The 26,248-nt window shown below is 62.8% G+C and overlaps 2 protein-coding genes across 3 annotated transcripts; one reads left to right on the top strand and one right to left on the bottom strand.

Annotated features, from left to right (window-relative positions):
* Positions 1–416: 416 nt before the first annotated feature.
* On the bottom strand, positions 417–7,152 carry Ecel1 (endothelin converting enzyme like 1). Of its 2 annotated transcripts, none has more exons than XM_048344520.1 (17): positions 6,319–7,152; positions 5,848–5,916; positions 5,629–5,739; positions 5,445–5,537; positions 5,176–5,300; positions 4,430–4,652; positions 3,884–3,982; positions 3,607–3,681; positions 3,331–3,434; positions 3,025–3,083; positions 2,896–2,947; positions 2,041–2,108; positions 1,751–1,875; positions 1,392–1,457; positions 996–1,091; positions 669–745; positions 417–572 (listed from the first exon to the last, which is right to left on the bottom strand). In XM_048344520.1, the coding sequence occupies exons 1-17, from the start codon at positions 7,150–7,152 to the stop codon at positions 473–475; spliced, it is 2,376 nt and encodes a 791-aa protein (XP_048200477.1). In that variant the 3' UTR covers positions 417–472. The 2 variants fall into 2 exon arrangements, with proteins under 2 accessions (XP_048200477.1, XP_048200478.1); XM_048344521.1 differs by having other exon boundaries at positions 449–572; positions 3,337–3,434.
* On the top strand, positions 7,151–8,485 carry LOC125350105 (basic salivary proline-rich protein 2-like). The gene is made up of 2 exons (XM_048344338.1): positions 7,151–7,257; positions 7,591–8,485. The coding sequence occupies exons 1-2, from the start codon at positions 7,151–7,153 to the stop codon at positions 8,483–8,485; spliced, it is 1,002 nt and encodes a 333-aa protein (XP_048200295.1).
* The last annotated feature ends 17,763 nt before the right edge of the window (positions 8,486–26,248 follow it).

Raw genomic sequence — 26,248 nt, 5'->3', positions numbered from 1 at the left:
CCGAGAGCTTCCGACCCAGCTGCCCCCGCCCGAGGGACAAGGGGGGTACACGCTCGGTAAGGGGGAATGATCCAGGGGCTCCGGGCGCGTCCCGCTTTCCATTGCCATCACCCAGAAATGTAGGTTCTCAGGACGGGGGGCGGGGGGGGAGGGCAGAGGCTGGCGGGGAGAAGGGGCGTGGAGACCCACCCAGCTCGGGAGGCAGGAGAGTCAACCAGGCCAGGGCACCCCGAGGGGCCACGAACGCCCCAGCCTCCCACCCGCGGCTCCCCGGGACACGGGAGGAGGCCACGGCGGCGACGGTACAGCAGCTTTATTGAGCACAGGCGTCGGGAAGAACACAGCAGCGGTGGGGGCCCCAGAGAACCCCGGAAGGTGGGTGTGTGGGGGGAGCCTGGCTCCAGCAGCCGGCCGCGGGCGATCCATGCGGGGCGGTGGGGGGCGGTGGGGGGCGGTGGGGGGGCGAGCGGGGTCACCACACAGAGCACTTGTGGGCGGGGTTCATGGGCGAGTCCTTGGGGCAGTGGAAGGCGCGGCCGAACTCCTCAAACTGAGACACGCTGCCCAGCACCCTGGGGTGAGGCGGGGAGACCCCCAAGAGGATAAGGACCGACCTCGCGTCCCCCCTGCCCGCTCCACCCCCGCGCCCGGCCGGCGGGCAGGCCTACCTGTAGTGTTCGGGGGCGTGCTTGTCGGTCAGCACCTGAAGGTAGATGGACTGCGAGCGCCGCTTGATGCACCAGTTCTGGGTGTGGAGTGGGTAGATGTGGGGGGGGGGGTGGACGGAGGCAGGTGTGAACTGCCCCCCCCCCCGCCGCCGCCGCCACCCACCCCACACCTTCAGGCCCCGTCAGTGCCCCAGAACCGTCCGCTCTGAGCACACAGGTGCTGGGATGCAGGCTGGGACCCGGGGTACAGCCCTGTGACGCCTGAGGAAGGCGGGGCTACTGCGTCCCCACCCCCACCCCCACCGGGCTCCCCCCCACCCGGCCCACCTGCGCGAAGGCGATGAAGAAGAGCTGGTTGTGCGTGTACTTGAGCCGGTGCAGCGGGTGCTCGGGGCCATGCTCCCGCACCCACTTCTGATAGGCCTGGGGGGGGTGCGGAGCAGAGGGGAGCTGTCTCCCCGTCCTGAGCACTGCCCCTCTCCCGTCCTCGGCCGGGATCCCCCTCCATCACCAGCCCGGCTCTGCACGGCACCACCTTGACCTCGCTGGGCCCCTGCACCGTTCCAAGCAGGCTGCCCCCCTCCAGGGACGGCGGGGCCCAGGGCTCCTTCCTTGCCTGGGGACCCCTGGGGGGCTCTGTCCCCGCCCAAGCCGGGACAGGCGGGGAGGGGGCCATGTCTTTTGTCCCCTCAGCAGGGACAGAGGGCAGACGGGGCCACTCACGTAGTAGGCCAGCTTGAGGCCGCCCATGTCCGCGATGTTTTCCCCAAGCGTGTGCTTCCCATTCACCTGCCACAAGGGGGCAGCGGGGGTTGAGTAGGGCCCACGGGCCACCCACTGCCCCGGCTACCCCTGGGCCCCTGCCCCAAGCCCCAGCCACCCCTTCCGGATCTTTCTTTCCCCGAGCCTCAGAGAAAAGCCTTCCTCTTCCTCCCCCTGCCTCTCCCACCCACTCTTCCCCACCCCTACACGGGAACCGTGTGACGCTGTGGACCCGTGGGGGCCTGCCAACGCGGAGCGTGTGTCCGGGGACCTCGCTGGGGCACCGGGGGGGGGGAGGGGGAGGCAGGGTGACATCTCACCCGCTGGTTGTAGACGGTGAAGTTGTCATAGAGACGGACGATGCACTCGGCCTTGCGCAGGAAGCGACTGTACGAGGCCTCGGTCCACCAGTGCAGGAGGTTCCCGGTGCGGTCGTACTGGCCCCCTGCGGGCGTGGGCCAGCGGGCCGCTGAGACCGAGCCTCGCCCCACAGCCGGCTCGGCACCCAGGCCTGCGAGCCTCCCGGCCCCACCCGCCTGTCACCCACCAGCCTCTCAGTCAGTCAGTCCTCCCCACCAACGGCCGCCCCCTCGGGCCCCACGGGCCTCACCCCAGTCGTCGTAGCCGTGCGTCAGCTCGTGCCCGATGATGGTGCCAATGCCCCCGTAGTTCAGAGACCTGGGGCCACAGAGGCTGCATCAGGCCCCGGTCCCTGGCCGCTCCCCGAGAGCCCCGTGCTGCTGCCCAGGCCCCGGAAGGTGGCCAGGGAGGCCACGGACACATCGGTGAGGCCCTGAGCACAGAGCGCACCCCGATCTTCCTCATGAGCTATGCGGGAGGCCAATGGTACCTGTCCAGACAGCCTCCGGAAAACAGTGCCTAAGAAAGGTGGTGAGGGAGGGCTGCGGACACCACGGCGGGGAGACGGGAAGGAAACTGAGGCACTCCCGTGGGGTTTGGCCTCCTTCCTCATCACGAGGGCCCCTCCACTTCTGCAACCCCTAAATAAGCCTAAAATAGGCTGGGGATATCCGTGACATTTAAACAAAACGATAAGAAAAAACAACACACAATTGTGTGTGTGTGTGTGTGTGTGTGTGTGCACGCGTGCGCCTGCCAATAATAAGAGGTTTAAACTCATGGTCTGGTGCTCTTGCGTGGCTTTTTTTTTGTGCTCAAGGCATCGCTATACCACCTGAACCACACCTCACCGTCTGGCTTTTTTTTGCTGGTTTAATAGAAATAAGTCTCCTGTGTCTGCTTGGGCTGACTTCAAATCTTGATCCTTGGATCTCAGCCTCCTGAGTAGCTAGGACTACACACGGGAGCCACCGACGCCCAGCAGATAACCAAGTGAGAGTCTGGGAAGCCAGCGTCTGCCGCTGCTAAGACCCAGCCCAGTTACGGGGCAGCGCAGCTCCCCCACTTTACCCTCCAGGCAAGACCTCCGGCCGCAGGTACTCACTGTGGGAAGTCAGGGTCATACAGTGTGGGCTGCAGGATTCCGGCCGGGAACACTAAGAAGAGGGCGTGGTCGGCGAGAGGCACGCCCGCTGGAAGGCACGCCCACCCCTGCCAGGACACGCCTCCTTACCCATCTGGTTCTTATTGGGTAGATAGTAGGCATTGAGCGCCTGTGGGGGGAGCAGCCACCTGTGGAGGGAAGCTGGAGTCAGCGGTGGGGTCTGGAAGGCTCCTCACACTCCAGCCTTCTTCAACCGGGTTCCCATGGTCCAGCCCCAAGTGAGCATCCTCCGGGCCTCCCCAGGCTGGGTCACACCCTGCTGGCCCCATCCCAAGCCCTGTGCAGGCCCATGCACCCTACACGTCTGAAGCAGTCTGCTCCTCCAAGCCCTCCACGACTATCTCCCCGCCCCCCCGCTCTCCGCGAAGCACCCACGTGGACTTGTCCACCTCCTGCCGGATCTTCTTGACGGAGAGCTGGATGCTGAAGCGGATGCTGTTCAGGATGTTCTTGAAGTAGGTCTTCTCATGGACCTCAAACTGCACGAGAGGTGGGCGGCACTCAGCAGCAGGCCCGGAGAGAACCTGGCCAGCTGCTGAGTAGCCAGGAGTTCATCTGTCTGTGTCCTGTGGTGGGCTTCCCGGGGGTCTGGGTCAGGGGCCTGGAAAAGCCTGCCCATTGGGCTGGGTGGAGCAGGGGGGAGGCCCCTACCTCGTACTCCTTGTCCACGGCCTCTGGCTTAAGCAGGAAGTCTGGGTAGCCCACCATGACCATCATGTACTGGAGCTGTGGGAGACAGGGCAGAAGAATGGGCCAGGTCCTCTGAAGGCAGCGGGCAAAAGCACGAGGCCAGCCTAGGGGTGGCAGCCCAGACGGTGCCAATTCCACCAAGGCCTCTCTTTCTCTCATCATCCTCCACGGCCTGGCACCCAGTCGGCACACAGAAAAAGGGTCTTGGAAGCAGTATCAGACCCAGATCCCATCTCACCTTAGCCCGAGCAGCTGCCTTGGTCTGGGCGTCCATCCAGTCAAGTTCCTCCAGGCGCTGGCCCAAGATGTACTTGATGTCTTCCACCAGCTGTTGCACCTGCCAGGTCAAAGGCCAGGAATCAGAGGTCAGTCAAGGAGGTCTTAGATCTGGCCCTAGCACCCGGCTACCAAGGGTATTCCCAACGTCCGGTACCACGTCCTAAGCTCAGGTTGTCATGGAAGCACCAAGGAGAGTCCCTAAAGGTGGGGGTCCATGCAGGCCACGCTGACAACAGCTCTCGACTGGAAGGGGGCAAAGGCTCTAAAACACGCTGTACATTCCTAATGCTGCGCCCTTCCTTGAGCATGGCTGAGAGAGGCATATAGGAACATGCCAGAAAGAAGCACAGGTAGAGGACAGCTCCTGCCCTGGGACTGGGGGAGGAAGACTGATAAAGACTTCCCGGAAACCCTCTCCAGATCCTGACGTGGGAGGGAGAAGGGAATGTGTGAGGACCACACCGCCACACCCCCCCCCCCACCCCCGCCCCCCGAGCAGCCTGACCTTGGCTTTGCTGGCAGCCGAGAAGTGCTCGTGTACAAAGAGGGCACCGAGAGCCATGCCAAAGTGGCGATTCGCCTGGCCCAGGCAGACGCGCGCCAGCTCCTGGGGCTTGTCGCTGCCCTCCATCTCCCGGGCCAGCTCGTGCAGCGCCTCTCGGAACGGCGGCGACAGGTGCTCGCTCAGCACCACCACCACACGCCACAGCAGGTAGTTGTGCAGGATCCTGGGGCCAGGGGAAGCGGGGGGGGGGTGTGTAAGTGTGCCCGTGGGTCCCCCACGCGACTCCCCCTGGGGTCCCACACTGGGGGCCGCCCGGGATCCTCCCTGCGCACACGGGGACGGGCAAGACGGCAACCCAGGCACACAGGAGCTCGGCCTGGAGGGTGCTGAGACTCAGTCACTCGGCAGAACACACTCCGCCTTTCCCTGGGACCAGGGACTGGGCAGACCCTGCCTCCCAGCTGCCCTTCATCAGCCACACCCTCCCTAGAAACCATCCAGACTCAGTTTCCCCAGACCTAGAGGAAACCATGGCACCCCAGAAGGTGGCCCAAGCTCCCTTGGGGCAGGAGGGAACAATGACCCCGAGACCTGGGACCTGGACTCCTATTACAGTGCTCCCACCGGCCTCCCTCATGGGGCTCTGCACAGAGGTGGCCATCCTGCGGTTGCCCAGCAGACAGGGCCAGGGTGCCCAGCAGGGCTGTGCGGCAGGGGCAAGGAGCGGCGGGCGATCGCAGCCTCACCTGCGGGGCGTGGAGCGGATCAGCTGGGACACCTGCTGCATGTAGTCTGTGGCCAGCAGCACCACCTCCTCCTCCTCCGAGAAGTCCTCCTGGAAGATCTGGTCCAGCAGCCACTTCCACCGCAGCTGTGGGGCCAGGACAGCGGCCACAGAGGACGGAGGGGAGGGCGACGAGGGGCGGGAACTCAGAGCCCAGGTGCGGGGAGGAGCTGGCCCCGCCCCCTGCCGCCAGGCCCCGCCCCGTCCCCAGGCCTGGGGCCGTCCACTCACGTGGGGGGTGATCTTCTGCAGCTGGGCCAGCGTCACCTTGTTGTACATGGAGCTGACGTCGCGACGCAGGTCATCGTACTCGGACACAGTGATCTGGGGAGGGCAGAGCTGAGCCTGGCCGCCCTCTCCACCCCCCCCCCACCCGGGACCCTGCTCCCGTCCAGCAGCCCCTGCCCCGGCTCACATTGGCCAGCCTCTGCTCCAGCTGCAGGATCTCCTGGGCCTTCTGCTCCACGGCCTCGGCTCCCAGAAGTCTCAGCAGACGCTCCATGAACACCCTGTAGGCCGCCAGGATCTGCCGCCCCACAGGGACTCCTCAGGGGGGGGGGCGGGCCTGGCCCCGGGGCTCCCCCGCGACGGCCCCCGGCCCGCCCAGCAGCCCAGCCGCCCCATCGCCGGGCACCTTCTCGCTCTCCTCGTCCTGAGCTAGGTACAGGGTCCTCTCGGGCAGGGTGAGCCCGTCCTGGTCAATCTGGGGAAGCAGACGGGGCACCCACACCCGAGGTCAACCGCCGGCCACCCGGATGCCCCGGAAAGACCGGCCAGACGCCCCTCCGCCCGCCGCCCGCCGCCCAGCCCTCAGCCCCGTCCTGCTGGGCTGAGCCTGCCAGCCCGGCCCGCGGCCTCCCGCACCTGGGCCGCCCTGGGAGCCGCGGGAGGTGCGGGTCGGGGCGCCGGGGCAGAGCGCAGCCCGCCCGCCGCCGCTCCCCACGCTCCTCTCCCGCCGGCCCGGCGTGCGGGGCCCCGGGCTGGGAACGGATCGCGGCTCCCGCGCGCGCGCCGGGCTGAGCGCCGCGATCCCCGGGCCGGGCGGGGCGGGGCGGGGCGGGCGGGGGCGAGGCGGCGCGGCGGGCCCCGCGCCCCGGGCACTCACGCGGATGACGTAGCGCGAGGCGTTCCTGTCGTCCAGGCTGACGGTGAGCGAGAAGAGCGCGGCCGCGCTGTACACGCCCTGCGCCTTGTAGAGCAGCCGGTTGAGGTCCCAGCGCGCCGCCGCCGCCCCCGGCGGCCCGGCCGCGGCCCCCGCGCCGCCCAGGTCCCAGCCGCCGCAGTCGGCGATGACGTCGAGCATGGGCCGCGGCCCGAGCCGCTCGATCTCGCGCATGTCGAGGCACGAGCGGAAGAAGGCGCGCACCTTGCGCTGCGCCGCGCCGCCGGGGCCCCCGGCCGGCCGCGCCAGCAGGCGCCGCAGCCGCTCCTCGTTCTGCTCGCCGATGGCCGCGATGGTGCCGTACGTCAGCTTGTCGTCGGGGATGGCGTGGCGCCGCAGCCAGCCGCCGCACGCGAACGAGTAGAAGTCCCGGCACGGGTCGATGCTGGCGTCCAGGTTGGCGGCCAGGAAGCGCGCGGCGCGCGCGAAGGCCTTGCGCTCGGGGCAGCCCTCGGGACACGCGCCGCCGCCCGCCGCGCCCGCGCCCGCCGCGCCCGCCGCGCCCCCCGCGCCGCCCGGGCCCAGGTACTTGAGCGCCAGCATGGCGGCCAGGATGGCGCACAGCCCGGCGGCGAACACCAGCCCCGACAGCAGGCACACCTCGCGCCGGTTCCAGCGCGGCAGGCCGGCCCGGGCCCCGCCGGCGCCGCGCCCCGCGCCCCGCGGAAAGCCGGGCGGCAGCGACGCCCCGCGCGCCCCGCCCGCGCCGCACCGGCTCGCGTACTTCACCTCCTGGAACTCGTCGTAGTGCGCGCTCATGGAGTACGGGGCCTCCATGGCGCCCGGCCGGCCGGCGCCCCGCGCCTCGGTGCACCGCCCGGGCCGCCTACGCCGCCAGGCCGCCGGCCGCTGGCCTCCTGCCCGCCGTCCGCATGGCTCCCGGTCCGCGGCCGCGCGAGGCTGCGGGAGGCAGACGCCGACTCAGGGAGGCCCCGCCGCCAGCAGGAGCCCCGGAGCGGGGCCGGGAGGCCCTTAGAGTCCACCCCACTCCCCCCCCCCCGGCTCCCCAGGGCCTGGCCTGGCGTTGCCACCCGGCAAGGAGGGGAGGGGAGGCTGCGAGCGGGCGGCGCGGGGCGCAGTCGGGCTTCCTTGTACCCTGACTGCCCCGCGTGCCCCGCTCGCTCGGGGGCCCCGGGCAGGAGGCTCGCGCCCCGCACACAGCGGGATCTGTGCTCAGCTGCCTCTTGCCCTCGCCTTTGTTTTTGGCCATCCCAGATCAGCAGGTCAGGGGCGCGCCCGGGAGGACCCCGAGGCCGCCTCGGGCTCCCCGCACCAGGCATCCAAGCACCAGGACCAAAGAACTAAACTCCGTCCGGGCCGCCCCCGGGGTCCCCCCAGCGCTTCCCAACTGCGGCCGTCTCCAGGCGTCCCGCCTCCCCCCGACGGCTGCCGGGGAGCCGGGGAGACGGACCGCGTCCTCCGCTCCCCATTCCCGCCTCGGGCCACTCCCGGCTCCAACAGGTTCTCCCCCGAACCCAAACTTGGGCGAAGTTTCACCCCCTGCGCCTCGCGAGCCCGGGGCTCAGAGCCTCCGGCGCGGCGCGGCGCAGTCAGCGGATCCCGAGGACCGAGTCCCGGAGTCGCCGCCGCCGCCGCCGCCGCTGGAGCCCGAGCCGGGAGGACGCAGACAAAGCCGGGAGGCCCGGCGCAGCGGCCGGCGCCGCGCTGGTGGAGGCCGCGGCGGCCAGCAGACTTACCCGGCCGGTGCGCGCCCGGGACGGCCGAGGACGGAGGAGCCGGGCCGGAGCCGCGAGCCGAGGCGGAGCGGGGCGAGCGCGGAGCGCGGCGAGCTACAGCTCCCGCCGCCCTCTCCGTGCGCCCGCCGCCTCCTCTGCCGCCGCGCCGCCCGCCGGCCCCGAGGGAGGGGGCGCGCCGGCGGCTCCACCCTCCTCCGCCCGCCCCCCGCGCCCCCTCCTTCCTGCTTGGCTCCCGGCTACCTGTCAGCTCGGCGGCGGCCGCGCGGAGATGGGGACGCGGCGGCCGCCGAGACGCGCTCCGGAGGACCGCGCCACCCGCTCCCGGCTCGGGGACCGGGAGTCTGCCCCTGGGTCGGTCCCGGGAGGAGTGCGCCCGGCCCGCTGCGGCTGCCCAGAAGGGGGGCCCTTCCTGAGGCGATGCCTCCACTCGGCCCGGAGCCGCCTACCAGCCTGCTGGGAAGGGGTTGAGGCTGCAAATCCCGGACGCTCGCTCGTGGGCCGTCCGGGACAAGCCCAGCAAACTGGAGCTGAGCTTCAGGCGGTGGGAAGGCAGAGATGGGGCAGTGCCCGGCGCCCAGAGACCGTCCGTGGCAGACTTCCTGGTCCTCCTTTTAACCCCTGGCCCACATCAGCCCATGTCTGGGACTCCGGCTGGCCAAGAGCCCTGTGCCCAACCCCAGTGGGGAGGCTGAGCCTGCTGCCTCCCCAAGCTTGGCTGGCCCTGGCCACTCTGCCCAGGAAGTCCCCGGCCCAGGTAGGGAGGAAAGGCCTAGAGATGGAGCTCCTCCCCACGAGGGAGGCAGCCCGGTCCTTTGTCCTGGAGTCCCCGACCTCGGGCCCTGAGCCTGGAGTTCGGGAGCAGGCTGTACATGGGCACCTGCTCCCTTCTGCCTTTTGGACTTGGTTTTTAAATGGAAAAACCGACCCTACCCCTGCCCCTGCTCTGAGATGGAGCCTAATTCTGCCCACCACCACCCCCCCCCCTACTGCACTCAGGGGCAGGCCACATTTGACACTGAGAAGTTGGGGCTGCTTGGATGAATGATATTTCTGAGTCTCTTCCCACTCTGCCCGGCCCTACCCACCCCAAGAACACCAGTAAGGCCTTGGGGCTCCAGCACTTCCTAAGCAATGACATGTCTGGCGGGGACTAGAGGGATCAGCCTGCCATCTTGCCGTCCTCCCCTGGGGCCCGTCGCCCTGATGGCCACCTCTGTCTGTTTCTGGCCATCCTGCCTCTAGCTCCGGCCATTCTGGGGTCTTCTTCTGCCCTGCGCATTCTCCTCAGGTCCAATTAATTCTACGGAGAGATGGAATTGCGCAAAAAACGTGGTGGTTCGGGGAGGGGGAGGGGGAGGGGGAGGGAGGGCAGGGCGGTGGCAGAGTGGCTCTTTGTGCTTTTAATCTGCATTTTCCCCTCCACGTTTCATCTCCAGGAGGATAATTTTCCAGCCTTTTCAGACCCTGATTGGTATCATTTCTCCAGCAATGACAGCTTTTATTTTCCCCGAAATGAATGCCACGAAATTTCCAAGAAATATAAAAATGGATATTGTCTCAGGAAGCTGACTCTTCTCCGACAGCAAGGCACGGAGGCCAACGCGCTTCCCACCACCATCACCCCCCCTCCCCCTGGGGACTTGGGTCTCCAGCCACCGGAAGATGGGGGACCCGAGCTCTCTGCCCCTCCCCCTGCCTCCTACCTCCCAGGTCAGCCCTCACCCCCACACGGCCATTCATTGATCCATTCATCCAACGGGGCCGCCCGGCCCAGCGTCTCATTCCCACCCCCAGCCTGACCCCGGCCCCGTGGGAATCGGCTTGTGATGAGGCCCGCCGACCCCTCGGTCCTGGTCAGCCTGCCCATGAGGAGAGGGCCCGAGGCTCACACTCTTCCTCTCCGGCCTCTTCTTCTTCTTAGAAAGGGAAAGTGAGGAGAGGATACCAGTGAGTGGGGGGGGGGGTGCTGGGATCTGACCCCCCAATTCCCTCGTTCCCAATGTGGGATGTGCAGAGCTCCTCCCCCACATCCCAAGGTGACCTCAAGACTGATGAGCAAGAGAAAATGACAGGGCACAGCGAAGCCCAGCCAAGGCCTGAGTCAGGCTACCGTGTGCTTGGTGGGGGGGGGGGGGGCGGGAGGGAGGATCTGGGCAGCAAGCAGCTGGGGTTGCAGTGGAGGGGGCCGGCGCTGGGGGAGGGGAGCAGGAGGAGGACAGGGAAGCAAGCGGTTTGGGAGCTGTTCCGCCCCTGCCCTGACCGAGGGCAGAGCCCAACTACCTGCTGGAGACCCAAAAGCCTGGCTCCGGGCTCTCTTTAAAGGGAAAGAACTCAAATCTGATCTCTTGAGCATTTACCCAGTGAGGTGCCATGCCACGTACCCTAAAAGAAGGCTGCAGCGTGACGCCGGGCCGGCCAGCCCCAGGCCTGGCCACGGGCAGACCCATCTCAGCAATACTTTGCTGTGCACAGCGTGGACCCGATCCCCGGGCCCCTGCCACAAGCCGGGGCAAGGAGTTATCTCTGCCGTGCACTGTGGCCTCCGCCCCGGCCAGCCGACCAGCCTCAGCCTCGAGCAGGGCCACGCTGTCTTCCTGCCCTCCCCCCCCCCCCCGCTCATCCATCCATTATTCACAGCCCAAAATGGATTTTTAATTTGAGAAATGAAATGACTCTCCCAAGTGGCTGGTGCGGTAGAGATGGGCGGAGGAGGGTGGTTGCAGGCCCGAGGCAGCTGGGAGAGGCTGGCTTGGGACCCCCTTTGGGAAGGTGGGGGGGGTCCCCACAGGCCCCCATCCCCCACTACTCAGTGGGTCCATGCTTCTTCCCACGTGCTCTGTGGCTGTGACCAAGTCGGGTGAGGGGCACCCCTCAGTCCTTCCTCGCCACCCCCCCCCCGGGGGTCAGAGGGACAGCTGGACCCTACGCACTTCTATCCTTCAGGGCCCTGTGATCGGCTTCTGGCTGGGTTCATCACTTCTCGGCGCCTCCTGCCCCCCCCCCCCCAGCCACCAGGAATCGTAGAGAACACCTCCACCATCATTCAAAGCACAAACTGGTGCTTAAAATTTATTGGTGTGTGTGTGTGTGTGTGTGTTTTAAGATAGGGCCTTAACACGTTGTCCAGGTTAGTCTGTAACCCCTGAGTTTGTGATCCTCCTGCCTCACCCTCCCACGTGTCTGGGACTACAGGCCCGATGTACCACCATGCCCAACTACAAAATAGACTTTAGGTGGGGAGCGTGGTGCCGTGACTTGAACTCAGGGCCTCATACTCTGGCTTGGCTTTGTCACTGGCCACTGACACTTCCCTTGAGCTCTTGGTCTGCTTAACTGGAGATGGGGCTCTCGAGGATTTTTTCCGCCCAGGTTAGCTTCCCGTAGAGATGCTGAAATGGCAGCCTCCCGGGTAGCTAGGATTACAGGCCTAAGCCAGGCTTCCAGGTACGCAGGCCCTTGACCTATAAAACTGATTCTTAGTTTGACAAACCAAATGACTTTTGTGTTTTTTGTTGTTGTTTCTGTCTTGTCTGTTTTTATTTCCTAGAACAGAGCTGGCTCCCTCACCCCTCAGGGCCTTAGCACTTGCTATCTGGAATGTTTTCCTGGCCAATTGGCAGTCGTCCTTTTTTGTTGTTGTTGTTGTTGTTGCCAGTCCTGGGGCTTGGACTCAGGGCCTGAGCACTGTCCCTGAGCTTCTTGTTGCTCGAGGCTAGCACTCTGCCACTTGAGCCACAGCACCACTTCCGGCTTTTTCTATCTGTGTGGTGCCGAGGAATCAAACCCAGGGCCTCATGTATGTGAGGCAAGCACTCTACCACTAGGCCACATTCCCAGCCCCCTGCCAGTCGTCTTCCTTGGCTTGTTGTTCTGTTACCATTGGCTGGCAATTTCTGCTCCTGGGACTGTCGGTATCCTGTATGCAAAGACCTTCTTTGTTCTTTCTTCAGAGGCACTATAACAGAAGACACATCTAACCCGTTCAGACGACAGCTATGATTTGAGCAGGGAGACCCCTGTGTGAAGAACCAACCGGGCCTCACGCCAGAAATGCCATCCACCTATAAACTACTCCGGGTCTGGCATCGTGAGCACGCCACTCCTTTACTGTGCCTCCCATCCACTGCCCAAAGGGGCTGGTCCTCCCCTCGTCCCCGCCCCTCGCTTCCATTCCCCACCTCCCTCCAGATCCTGGCCGTCATTCATACGGGAGTTCATACAGGAAGTATGGAAACACATCCTTGTTTCAAACGATGGGCCACCACCTGCGGGGAATAAATCGATAGACCCTTCGTCTGTCCCTTCCGGCCCTCCCAGCCTGTGCCCAGCCCCCTGCTCCCTGTGCGCTCCTGACTGTGGGCTTCGGAGACTTCCTTGGTCTTCTGGTCACATCTCCTGTGCCTGCCCTACTCAAGCTCACCCTACTTAGCCCCCTCCTCTGGGCCTTTGCTCAAGCTGCCTTTCCACCAGGGGGCCTCATTCACGGCCTTGGGTCCCTGCCTAGGAGGCCCCTCCTTAGAAGCGGAGATGGGCAGAGCTCCCCTGCCCGGCCACCATGTGTGAAGAGCCCCTGACAATCCCTCTGTGAGCCATGCCCCCACCTGCTCCTCCACTGGGGCTCCTGGAAAGAAAAGAGAGCCCCGTTGCCGACCTTTGTTTGCAGAAGAGAAAAGCAAGATCCAGAAAAGGCAGAGGCAGCTGCCCAAGTCCACCAGCTAGTAGGCGCTAAAGCTGAGACTGGAATCCATGTCTTCAGCCTCACCGTGTGAGGGACATACATGCCACAAGCAAGGACACGAAAGGCTGGCTCTGCAGGAGGAAATGGGGACCCCTGAATCCCAGGTGAAGGCAGCTCAGAGACTGGGCCCGAAGGTGACCTGGGGTCTAGGAGCTGTGCTTTGGGTACTGAGTATGGGCGGGCGCCACGGCTAGCTTTGCCCAGAGGCCTCGGGAAGCATCAGGGCCCGAAGGGAGGACCCAGCCCCCTGTTCAGATGTTCCCATTCATGGGGCCCGGTCTGGATCTTTCTGCCTGCAGCAGTATCAGTTCCAGATGCACCCTGTGCCAAATTTGTCCCCACCCAACGTTCTCTGTGACTTGGTCTTTTCCCGGTGACAGTCTAGCATCCCCAGTTAGTTGGATGCAGTTTCCCATTGCCTTCTGCTTCTCACCCAGCAAGGCTTTGGTACCAGGTTTGGGGGTGGGGGGACAGGGGAAGGGAAGGAGGGCAGACTGACGGAACCAAAGTGGGGCTGAAGCGATGGGGCAATAGAGAGTCTGAGGCCTGTGGGCCTGCAGCTTTAACTCCCAGACCACCGAGTCCCACTGACTTGGCAATTCTGCTCCCAGGGAATGGGGTGAAGGCACAGGAGGTGGGGAGCGTCAGAGCCCGGGCATTCCTTCCTAGCAGGGTCCCCATGGCCCAGCGCCTGTAACTGCACCAAGGAGTGGGCTTGGCACAGGCCAAGAGGCCAAAGGGAGCTGAGTCTTCCTTGGCTCCCAGCGGCTCTGGACCTGAGGTCCCTTCCCCCAGCACTCCATCATCATCTCAAGTGATTGGCGCCGGAAGGCGATCGTTAGCTAATTAAGGCAGAGCCACTAATTGTCCCTTGTAGGAAAGAGGGCAAGGCTGCAGAGGAAAGGGGACGGAGGCCCTGGGGGGCAAGAGGTCTCCGGAGGACAGACACGGGGCCTACGCCCACCTCTTCCCACTGAGCCCACCCTTTGGGCAGGGACTTGGGGAAGAATCCTTTAGAGAGGGCAGTAGGTCACATCTGAGGGTGGGTGATGGACCAGGATCCCCCATCTTCAACCTGAGCCCGAGTAGGAAAGCTTCGCTGCAAAATTTCGGCCCTCTCTTTTACCTAGTGTCCCCTCAGGCAGGTACTCCAGCCCCACAGCCAGTCACCAGCAGCCAGGTGCTTGTACCAGCCACATCGGGGCTACCCTCAACCTAGCGCCAAGCTCCCCTCATACCGAGATGGCCCAGAGTCTCTGTCCACATGGTCACAGGAGGTTTGCATTTCCTGCTGCTGCATAACAGGCTCCCACAACCATCACCCAAAACAACACCGGTAGACTTAGTCTCTGCAGACCCAAGATCCAAGTGTGGCCTGAGGAGATTCCTTCCTTCCTTCTTTCTTTCCTCCCTTCCTTCCTTCCTTTTTTTTTTTTTTTTTTTTGGCCGGTCCTGGGGCTTGAACTCAGGGCCTAAGTGCTGTCTCTGAGCTTTTCTCAAGGCTAGCGCTGTGCCACTTGGAGCCACAGTGCCACTTTGGGTTTCTGGTGGTTAATTGGAGACAAGGGTCTCACAGACTTTCTTGTCTGGGCTGGCTTTGAACCACAGTTCTCAGGGTTCAGCCTCCTGAGTAGCTAGGATTACAGGCACCCAGCTGGGAAATTCTTAATGAGGGTCCCACCGGGCTGAGACCAAGCTATCAGCCCAGACTGCAGCTGTCCCTTGAGTCTAAGGATCCTTTGCCATGCTTGTTAGTGTGACAGAATTCGGCCCCTCGCTATTGTATGTTCCTAGTGTCCCGTATGACTGTCAACTGGAGACTGGTCTCCCAGCTCCCGGTGTCACCTCTAGTTCTTGCCTTTGCCTCTCCATTTCTAAAGCCAGCAAGGAAGAACCCGGCCCCTCACCTAAGGATTCTCATTATGCTTCACATCTTTGTCTTCTCACAATGACCAATCAAGAGAACACTCTGCTTCTCAAGGGCTCTGTGATAGGTGGGCCGCGTGCCAATCATCTTCCTATCTTAAGGTCACTGATGTGGAGCCTTGATTGCATCTGCAAAACCCCTTCACAGCAGAACACAGATTTGTTGGGTTGGATAACGTGAAGACCTGCGTGTGGACATCAGGAGCTGAGAATCTTGGGGGCCCTGAAGATCCTTCCTGCTATAAAGATGAGAGCTCAAAGCCAGTGCTAAGATTCTAGTGCTGAGTTCCAGGCCAGGCCCTGGGTTCTGAGGGTTAAGTAATCACTTCCAGACCTCACAGCAATTTTTGAAGTGGGTGCTACTGCTGTGGCTAAGTGATGTTCACAAAGCCGCGCAGCTGGCTGTGGCCATGCGGAGATGCAGGGGTACCCGGGTCTGATCTAGCCTTTGTTGTGTGTTCTTGGGGACGTCGTGTAACCATCCGGACTCTGCGAAAGTGAAGGGTGCTGAGATCCATTCTCCCTGGACAGGAAGCTCAGTCTCCAAGCCGGCCTAAGTCCCAGTGGCCCAGCGGGCTGACCCCGCTGTCCGCAGCCACGTGGCATTTGACCGCGACACCTTGCATCTGTGGCACCTGATGAGATCGTGAAGCTGGTCGCTGATACCAGCCATCACACTGGCAACCCAGTGACATTGCCCCTACCACGGAGACGGGATGCTTCCCAGCCCTAAGGACCCCCAAGATGAATGGCCGGGAAACTGCTGCTGACACCCCTACCCCATGATGTCATGCAGGCCTTTGCCCGCTGTGGGCACAAGTCTGCCTAGCATACCTCCCCCACCCCCAGCAGGGCAGAGGTACCCAGGAGGCAGTAGCCACCTGCCCCTCCCCAGAGAAGGCTGTCAATCAGCCGCCACCTCCGCCCCCGCCCCCACGCTTGAGCTCCCTCCCTCGGTAATGGGGCTTAATCATAACGTGCATTAGCTAGGGCCTGCTGCCTGCAATTACAGCTTCAATCAGCCACTCGCCACCCCCCACCCCCAGCCTCAGGCCACCCACGGGGGGACACCCCGCCCGCCCATCCACACAGCCCTCCGGATACAGCACCGAAGCCCCTGCTCTGCAGACGGGCAGAAACTGTGACCTCAGCAGCAGGATCCTGGGGCGGGGGTCACCGGTCACCGGAGAGCTGCAGCTCAAGGCCACAGGCAATTACTTTAAAAGCGTATGGAGGGAAATGTCCTTCCTGCCCGGCAGCGCCTTCCCGGGGCTCCTCCGCCCCAGGTGGTGACAGGCAAACCGCACAGGTGCAGCCCACCTCCCGGGGCACACAGGCAGGGAGTCTGAGCAGAACCAGAGCGCTTCCAACCCCGAGTAGCCTGAGTGCTGGGCGGGGCTGGGCCTGGCAGGGGGAATGGAGGAGGGGCCCGCTGATGTGCTGTGATTCTCTCTAATTGCTGTTTTGCTGAGAGGTAATTAAAATCCCTTTTTATTTCACACGTCAGAGCCCTCGCTAGGCTGTGGAGAGGGCACAGGGGGAGGCCAGAGGCTGGGGGCCATGGAGAACGGGGTCTCTGCCGCACAGAGGGGTGGGAGAGGTGGAACACTGAGCCCAGCTAGCCCGTCAGGAGCCCCCAGGCTGGTCCCTGTCCAGCCGCCGAGCAGCCCGCCATCGCCAGCAAAGGCCTTGGTCATGCAGTCAGCAGTGCTGGGCACAGGTGGCTCACGCCGGCAATCCTAGCTACTCGGGTGGCTTAGATCTGAGGGTTCTGAGGGCTCAACGCCAGCCTGGACAGGAAAGTCTGTGCGACGCTTACCTCCAGTTCACCACCAAAAAGCCAGAAATGGAGCCTTGGTTCAAAGTGTGAGAGCACTAGCCTTGAGCATACAAGCTCAGGACAGCCCCCAGGTCCTGAGTTCAAGACCTAGCACAAGCACAGGCCTGCGTGCGCGCCCACGTGTGCACACACACACACAATTAAAATCAGAAGTAGCTCTGGGCGCCTCGTTGGTGCAGGTGTCTTGCTGACTGTCTACCTTATAAAAACAGCGGCTTCTAGGGAGATGCAATTATTAGCCCAGGTATGGCAGCCGTGATAAAGCTGAGACACGGTGCGATGAGGAACAGCCACGCCCCTCAGCGTACCAGGGGTAGGACCGGCTCTGAACTGATTCCCTCTCACACTCAGAAGGGTGTGTCAAACTGCCGGTGCAGCCACGTACCTATCCCCTCCCGCAGAGCCTCCTTGACCTGCCTCGGAGCATTGTGGGAAGAGCCACGGCCATGGGCCCCTGTCTGTGTCTATCAGTCCCTACCTGTGACTCTAGAGCCCCTGGTACCCTGGTTCCGTGGGACAGGTGAGCCAAGGTTTGCACTGGCCATGGAATAGAGCCCAGGCGACTACCCAGCCAGGCAGGCCAGAGATCAGAGCCATCTCCTACTGGGAGAGCTTAGTTAGCAGCCGCTGGGTCCCGTGCCCTGAGCAGCCCTCTCTGCGTCGGTTTGGTTTTTGTTTCCTTTGAACTTGTTGTTCCTATGATATATATATAGTGAGGGGTTCATTTCGACATGGCCATACCTATTTACTTTTAAGATTTTTAGTTTGGTTTGGGTTTTTTTGTACCAGGGATAGGGCTTGAACTCAAGACCTTTTTCCTTGCCTGGCTTTGTTGCTCAAGGCTTGCCTTGTGCCAGTTGAACCGCACCTCCACTTCTGGCTTTTTTTGTTGGTTCGTTGACGATAAAGAGTCTCAGGGATGTTTCTGTTCTGGCTGGCTTGGAACTGCTGTGATCTTCAGGTCTCAGCCTCCTGCATAATGTGTATTACAGTATGAAGCCACCTATTCCCAACCTTTTTAGAGATTTGTAAAAAAAAAATAAAATCTCACTATGCAACTTAGGCTGGTCTTGAACTCACTACATAACCCTAGTTATCCTAGAACTGGTGATCATCCTATCTTAGCCTCTTACCTGCCGCCACACTGAGCTACCTCTCTGCTTCTTATCCTGCCTGCCTGTTTTCTCCCTTCACTTGGGACTAGAACTGCATCCCTCCCACCTGCCATCATTCCCTCCCTACCGCTATCAGCATGGCCATCATCACCATCTGTGCCAGATTCACCACCACCATCATCACCAGCAGTGACGGACAACATTAGCATCACAGTCCTGCCATCACCACCAAATTGACTGTCATCATCACTGTCACCAAGGCCCGTGCGGTACCCAGCACTGTCTTATCTCAGTAAGTCCCCAGGAAGTCTGTGCTGCTGTGACCCTCCCATTTCTCGGGTGGGAAAACGGAGGCTTAGGATAAAAGCTCTTCTTCCAAGTCACAGAGCTGAGAAGGAAGAGAAGCAGAATTTGAATCGAAAGGACTCGATCCCAGAAACCAAAGTCATCAAGGCTCACATCTCACTCCCCGTCCGTCTAGGGGTTGTGAAACTGAGCCAATAGGAAAGGGGAGAAGGGAGATGGGAGCGGCAAGGGGCTGTCCTCGTGAACCCTCACATCACGGGAAGATCAGGCTTGCCTGAGCTCTTACAGGAAATCTCATAAGAACAGGCGCTCCGTCAGGAGGGCCCCACTGGGAACACTGGGGTTGGAGATGTAGGGCCTGGGGCACCCCACAGGAAGGATCGGGGTTCCCGAGCCCCACTAGCGTGTGCTGACCTCTTGAAGGCGGGGAATGACAAGCTCTGTGATGTGACCTGGCGGTGAGGAGATGGGGTGGAGGGAGAGGGAAGAAGCTGGGGACTCCCTGGGCCTGTGGGTGTGGGCAGGGCTGTCTCCGCGGTGTGCAGCAGCCTGGCCTGAGAGCAGAGAGAGGCTCTTCATGTCTCGGTGCCCCAGTGGGCAGCACTGGCACTCGCTGGTACTCCCTATTCATGAAATGGAAGAATGAATGGACGGGGGGGGGGGGAGGGGGGCGTAGCTTAAGTGGTAGAGCGTCTGCCTAACAAGTGTGAGGCAAAGGGGAGGGGGAGGAGAGGGAAGGGAGCAGAGAGGGCCTGGGAGGGAAGAAGAAGAGGGGGGAGGAGGAGAGAGGCCAGGAGAACCCTTTGGCCCTGGAGTGGGAAAATCCCTGCCTCACTCACCAACGGTAGCCAGGTTACCTGGCCTCGGAAAGCCTCCATGTCTCCATCTGAAAAGGGGGACGTCTGCCATGGCTTGATGAGACCAAAACAAGATCTGAGGAGAGCAAAGCAGCCAGGGCGTCGCCCGGTGCGGACAGCGCCATCCAGCATCCTTCAGGACCTCCGGGGCCACCAACTCCTGCCGCCCCCCCCGCCCCCCACCCCCATTTACTGTTCTCTCCAGTGGGGAGAGTTCTCAAAGCCGGGCCTCGCTCCAGAGCCTTCCGGCCTCCTGCCTCCCGCCTCCCGCCTCGGCCCCGGGCATTTCTGAACAAGTCCCTCGTGGTGTGTACGGACCGGGACTCCCTGGGTCTTGGAAGGGCCCAGTGGAGCCCAGTGGAATCCCAGACCAGAATAACTCCTCTCTCCAACAGTGGCAGAGAAGGCCCTGCCACAGCCGCCCTGCTCGCGAGCCTCAGTTTCCTCATCTGTGGCAGAGGAGTGTGCACAGAGGCATGGTGGGGTTTCTACAAGGTGGTGATGGCACGCAGTGGTGGGACTCGTGCACATGCACACACGCACACACACACACACACACACACACGCACCCCTTGGCTGACTTGCCCTGGCGTCCCCACGACCCTCACCACCCACTCCTGGCATGTGTGCGGCGGCCATGCTTCCCGCTCTCTCCTGTCAATGTTCCCTGCCAGCTAATGGACCAATTTTTTAGCATTACGGAGATTTGGCCAATTTGGCCGCCCTGACAGAAAGGCGCCCAGAGTGAGTGGTTGCCGGGGGGAGGGGCGGGATGGGGGAGCCGGGGTGGGAGAGCTGAAGAGGAGGAGGAGAGGCAGCAGGTACCCCCACCTCTCTGCCTGCTTGCTCCAGGCTGGGCCTCCTTGCCCAGGCAAAGGGGGGGGCACTGGGGGAGATTACAGAGATAATTAGCCCCACTTACAGCCCCTCCTGTGCTAAGCACTTTGCATACATTTTCTCTTTTTAATCCTGCAATAACCCTATGAGGCCATTTCTATTATTTGCTCCTTTCTTCCTGGGGTAGAAACTGGGCACCCAGGGCTCCAAGCTTGCCCAAGGTCATGGCAGAGGAAGTGATGGAGTTGGAATGAGAACTGAAGCTTAAAGCTGGGCCTTGGAACTGTTACTGAGCTGTTTTCACACACACACATACACACACACACACACACACAAAATCAAGCCAGCTCATCCTCCCTCCTCCCCCTCCCTCCACCTATCTCTCAGTCTCCAAGAGCCCCAGCCCCCAGTCCTCAGCCCCCAGCCTCTCAGGATTCCATCCACCTTCATAAGAAATACATTTTCCTCCTCTCCTGGCTGAGGGTGTCCTCCAGCCTCACACACCCCCCCACACTAGTCGCCATCTCTGTAGACAGGCCCTGTGCGTCAGGGTGCGGGTACCTGGGCCAGGCAGGAGCTGGGAGCTCCTCCCCTGCTCAGGCTGTGAGCAGTGTCCCCTGCTAGCCGTGGCTTCTGGGTGAGTGCCAGGCTGTGCATTCCATTTTATACCCCGAGCCCTTCTGGGAGCAAGGAAGGAAATCTGCCAGGGAGAAAGGGGAGGGGGCCCGCCGCGGGGGGGGGGGGAGGGGAAGCACCGCTATGGGCAGGGGGAGGGTGCCACAGGCTCCCTACATTAGCGATCAGAGAGCACAATATTTCATTGCCGGCAATCTCAGCCAAGACATCAACTACTTGAGGAGAGCGGCCTTAAAAGCCTTTTGATTTTATTTCTTCCACTTCATTTTTTTCCCCCCTTTCCTTGCTGGTGTCCTTGACAGGCTCCCCCCTCCCCCCCCCCACCATGCTCCTTAGGAGCCTGGCTGAGGAGGAGCTGAGCTACTCTAGGTCTGGGGGACCCTCTAGGGGTCTGGCCCAGGCAGAAAGTGTGGCTGGGGAGACCCCTGTGTGTCCTTGCCTGCGCGTCGGGGCCCCTGGGCACACTGCGCCTCAGACACCTGCTCCTGCGGGCAGGCCTGGAGCGCCGTGCGCGCGTGCCACCCCTGTGCGCAGGCCTGGGGCGTGCCGTGCGCGCGTGCCACCCCTGTGCGCAGGCCTGGGGCGTGCCGTGCGCGCGTGCCACCCCTGTGCGCAGGCCTGGGGCGTGCCGTGCGCGCGTGCCACCCCTGTGCGCAGGCCTGGGGCGTGCCGTGCGCGCGTGCCACCCCTGTGCGCAGGCCTGGGGCGTGCCGGGCGCGCGTGCCACCCCTGTGCGCGGGCCTGGAGCGCCGTGCGCGCGTGCCACCCCTGTGCGCAGGCCTGGGGCGTGCCGGGCGCGCGTGCCACCCCTGTGCGCAGGCCTGGGGCGTGCCGGGCGCGCGTGCCATCCCTGTGCGCAGGCCTGGGGCGTGCCGGGCGCGCGTGCCACCCCTGTGCGCAGGCCTGGGGCGTGCCGGGCGCGCGTGCCACCCCTGTGCGCAGGCCTCGGAAAACTCTGGAAGCCCAGTGGCGGTGGTTCCCGCGGGGGCCCCGGCCGCTAGGGGCGGGGGCGGGGGGGGGGCTGAGGTCCGGATGAGGCGGAGCCGGAGGGCCGGAGGTCTCTTGGAAGTTGCTTTTCTACTCGGTGGTCCTGCACCTGAGGCCCGGCCCCCGCCCATTGGCTGCGGGGGAGCCGCGGTCAAGCAGAGGCCCCGAGTTCAAGACCTGGTACCAGGAGAGAGAGAGAGGGGGGAAAGAGGGGGGGAGGGAGAGACAGAGAGAGGAAAGGGGGGAGGTAGGGAGGGAGGGGCATGCTCACGCGAGCGGAGGCACCGAGCGGGAGGGACGACGCAGGGGAGAGGCGAGGGTGCGCTGGAGCAGCGAAGTTGGGGACCCGCAAGGCCCTGGCTTGGGCACTGACGCAGCCCCGCAGTCACGTGGGCGTGGGCGCCGTGACGTCACCGCCGGCCCGTGACGTCACCGCCCGCCCCCGCGCGCCCCAGGTCTCCGCCGCCGGGGGTGGGGGGGGAGGCCCGCGGCTGGCAGGCGAGCTGCACATCCGCCTCGTTGGGGATCCGTGAATTGAATGGGGCTGCGGGGGCTGCGCTGCCACCGCTGTCCTGGGCCGGTGGGGGGGGCGGGGGCTGGGGTCGGGGGGCGGGGGGCGGGGCAGGGAACTGGGGAGGGAGGGGAGTCGGGGGGGGGCGGGGGCTGGGGGAGGGCCGAGGCGCCCACCCGTGCCGGCCTCTCCTCGCCCTCCTCTCCGCACGCGCCCCTTGTAGAGTCGGGTGCACTGCCAGTGGGGTGGACGAGCCGCCGGGGTGCCGGTGGGGAGGGCGCCCCACCAGCGCGCGGCCTCCCCCAGCTCCTACCAGCGCCCCGCGGGGCCCCCCCCCCCCCGCTCCGGCCCCGTGCGCCTCCCCGCGCGCCCCGCCTGTGCGTCCCCGACCCCTGCCAATTCCATCCCCCCTTCACAGATGGAGAGAGGTTAAGAGATGTGCCAGAGACCCCACAGCCATCATACTCCATGCCTGGGATTTGAACCCAAGTGCTCGGGCCTCAAATGTCAGACTCGCTGCTTTCCCCTCGGAGGACCACTTAGTTGCTAGGAGACCGCAAGCTGGTGGTTTCTATGGGAACCAGGCTGATGTATGTGAACCGGGGGAAGAGTTGGTGTCCAGGCAGGAAGAGGAAGGCTCCAGGTCACTTTCCTGGGTCCTTTCCTGCGCCAGTCAGGGAGACAGCTCTTGGCTTTGGGCTCTGACAGGCTGGGTTTCCAACCCTGGGCTCTAGGTGCCCAGGAACTCAACCTGAGATGGGGGGGGGGGGGCAGGTTTACCCTGGGGGCTGTCCTCGCCAGCTGAGATCCCTAGTGGAGGGTGTCACAGATGGGGTTGTGGGGCGAGACAGGCCAGGCCAGGGAGCCCCTCTCTCCTTCCCAGATTTGCTGGGGCCACAGCGAGGCACAGAGTTATGCCAGAGGTCTCTGGAGCTGAGCAAGCACCTCTATGTTCTTATCTCTAAAAAGGGGGGCACACAAGCCCCTTGCCCACAGACAGTGTGTTGACAAATCAAAAAAAGATACTGATCAAGATATACTGAACAGCTGGGCGCCGGGGGCTCAGGCCTGGAATCCCAGCTACTCAGGAGGCTGAGCTCTGAGAACCACCATTCAGAGCCAACCCAGGCAGGAAAGTCCAGGAGACTCTCAAATTCAGGAGAGTACTCATAAAAAGCCGGAAGTGACGCTGTGGCTCAAGTGGCAGAGCACTAGCCAGCCTTGAGCACAAAGAGGTTCAGGGACAGCGCCCCGGCCCTGAGTTCAAGCCCCAGGACTGTCAACAACAACAAAAAAAGATGTACCATACTAATAAACTGACTTGTTGAATTGAAACCCCTTTGTACAACTACTTCAAAGATAATTTTTTTTAATGAACAAGGATTCGAAACCATATGCCTGGTCATATACTTCACTAGCTATGACCCTGGACAGGAAGTTTGGCTTCTCTGGGCCTCTGTATAAAAGGAATGACACCCTGTAACCCCAGCTACTCAGGAGGTTGGGAGCTGAGGATTGAGGTTCAAAGCCAGCCCCAGCAAGAAAGTTTAGAAGATTCTTATCTCGGGCTGGGGATATGGCCTAGTGGCAAGAGCGCTTGCCTCCTATACGTGAAGCCCTGGGTTCGATTCCCCAGCACCACATATATAGAAAACGGCCAGAAGTGGCGCTGTGGCTCAAGTGGCAGAGTGCTAGCCTTGAGCAAAAGGAAGCCAGGGACAGTGCTCAGGCCCTGAGTCCAAGGCCCAGGACTGGCAAAAAAAAAAAAAAAAAAGATTCTTATCTCCAATTAACTACCCCCCCCAAAAAAAAGATGAAAGTGGAACTGTGGCTCAAGTGATAAAGCACTAGCCTTGCACAAAATAAAAAGCTAAGGGGCAGCACCAGGGCCCTGAGTTCAACCCCAGTACCAGCACGCAATGTGCATGCACGCCCACCCTACCCCCAAGGAATAGTGATAGTTCCTACCCTAGAGGGTGTGTAAGGATTGAATGAATGAATTTAGTACTTCGAACAGGCTCTCCGGAACTGTCTAGAATGTTAGCTGTCCAAGTTTGACTCATCAGCCCCCAGGGGTCTGGGTCACTGTGAGCCCAGCATCTTTGCTCCTCTCTCTCTCTCTCTCAGGACAAAGGCCAGCTATGTCCCCTCCCCGCTTGTCAGGAACTTGGGGAGCAGCAGCAGAAGCAAGACTGGCCCCAGGCCTCCCGTACTCAGACCCTGGGGGGGCCGCGTTTCTGGGACCCGGACCCTGTGAGGCAGGGGCGGCGCTGCGCAGCGGAATTTGCTCGTCTAGCCTGTCAGTCCCTTAATCTGATCCTGGAGGAACGGCACGCAGGCTTCATTCTGGAAGACAAACGAGGAGGGGAGAGGCCTGCCCTGCCCGGGCTCTGGGTGAGTAATGGCCTTGCATTAAGATATTAGGCTTGGACGAGAAGAAATGAGCTCCCCCACCCCAGCCGAGCTGGGAAGAGCAGCAGGCTCGGGGAGGGCTGGGCTCTGGGAAGGGAAGGGCAGCTGGGGGTGGGGGGAGGACTGGGGAAGGAGGCAGGGAAGGAACAGAGAGAGGAAAAGGCAGAAAGAAGGGAGACAGGTAGAGACGAGGCTCACTGAGGGCCAGAAAGAGGAGGTGTGTCAGAGAGAGAGAGAGAGAGAGAGAGAGAGAGAGAGAGAGAGACCCCAAGCAGGTGTCAGGGAGAGAGGAGGGAAAGGGAGGAGGGAGAGACTCAGACAGAGGAGGCATTAAGCCAGAAATCACAAGGCAAAGATGCCATGGTGGGCAGAGTGGCAGGTGGACAGATTGACCAGGAAGAGGATGCAGATCCCGGGCGGGGCTATGGCCACAGCCCTCCGGGGAGCGCCAGGCTGGAGGCAGGCACGCCATTTGCGATGTGTCTATTGATCCTTAGTCTCCGGGGGCCAGAGGGCCTGGGCAGTCCCAGCAAGAGGCTGCTGCTGATAGATGGGGCCTCCAGCCATGTGGAAAGCTCCTGTTCCAAGCCTGCTCCTGGGGGAAGAGGGGGACCTGACCCACGTAGAGTGGGGTCAAGGGACCGGTACCAAGGTAAGCCCCAACTCGGAGCTCCTTGGCTGGGTCGGGAGAGAGATGGAGCCAAGCTCAGAGCCCGGGTTCAGGGACTGTGCTGCCCCGAGGCAGGCTGGGGGTGGAGCCCGGCCTCTCTGCACACCTCACCCCGCGTCCTGAACAGACCTTGCCTGCCTGGGTGTCATGGGACCCAGACCTAGTCCCCTGGAGTCTACAGGATGGGGTGTTTTTGATGTCCGTGCAGCTCCTGAATCATCCTTGTGGGGTACCTAGAACAGGAAAACTGGGTCAACTTAAATTGAGGAGCAAGGTTCAAAGCCCAGAGACATGAGACGCTCAGCTCCAATTAACCAGCAAAAAATAAGCCAGACGTGGAGTTGTGGCTGAAGCAATAGAAAGCTCGGCAAGATCATGGGGCCCCAAGTTCAGGCCCCAGTACTGGCACACACCTAAGAGTGACTATGCATTGTATTATTTTCCCCAGTCCTCCCCTGGGCAGGCGCCTCCTTTTTCCTCTTCAGAGGGGTCTCCTCAGCGATTCATGCTCAGCCCGCCCCCCTCCCGCCGAGTCCACTCAGCCCCCCCCCCCACCCCGGGTGCTGCTCTTGGACCCTGTGGTTGAAGCACTGTCCCAAGGAGGCAGCGCTGAGCAAGCGCCAGGACTCCAAGGGGCGGGGATGTTTGGGAAATAAGGAGGTCAAACTTCAGAACTTTGGGGTGCAGCATAAAGACTGGAGGGTGGGCAAAGCTCAGCAGGACGGACAGCGGGGCCGGAACCAGCGGATGGTGGAGGGGAGGGGGCATCTGAAACACGCAGCCACGGGCTGGACGCCTCCACTGAGCGCGCCCACCCTCCCTCTCCCTGCCTGTGGGCGTGGTGAGCTCTGCGCCGGGTCTGCCCAGCCCTTCGAGGCCTGCGTGCCCCCCGCCGCGCCAGCAGGCGGCGCCCTGCGCCCGCTCGTCCCTCAGGACCCCGACCTGCCGGGTTTGGCCTTGGGAGGAGGCTGGTCCTCTGGCCCGCGGGGTACAGAGGGAGCGTCTGCGCCCAGGGCCGGGGCTGTCTCTGTTCAGGGCCAGCCCCGATCACAGACCCCCCTTAGGACTCACCTGCCCTCTGAGCCTCACCCCTGCCCGTCCCCGTACACCTGGTCCCCCTGGCATTGCCCACACGGCCCAGGGGACCACTTCCCAGTGTGTGGCCCTCCAAAGAAAGTAAGTGCAGGTTCTGGGGTGTGGCTGGCGACCCACAAGGCCCTGGGGCAGATGGCCGGCTCTCCGAGGGCTTGTGCGTCTCCTGCTTGTCTTCTTATACACAAGGCAGCTTCGTCTCCACTGACATCGGTTGTCCTGGCGGTCTCGGCGTAATGGCTTCCTTTT

Source organism: Perognathus longimembris, chromosome 4 (genome assembly GCF_023159225.1).
Source record: "Perognathus longimembris pacificus isolate PPM17 chromosome 4, ASM2315922v1, whole genome shotgun sequence".
In the NCBI taxonomy this organism is placed as follows: domain Eukaryota; kingdom Metazoa; phylum Chordata; class Mammalia; order Rodentia; family Heteromyidae; genus Perognathus; species Perognathus longimembris.
Note: the sequence above shows the minus strand (reverse complement) of the source record. Positions and strands in the feature narration are given on the sequence as shown.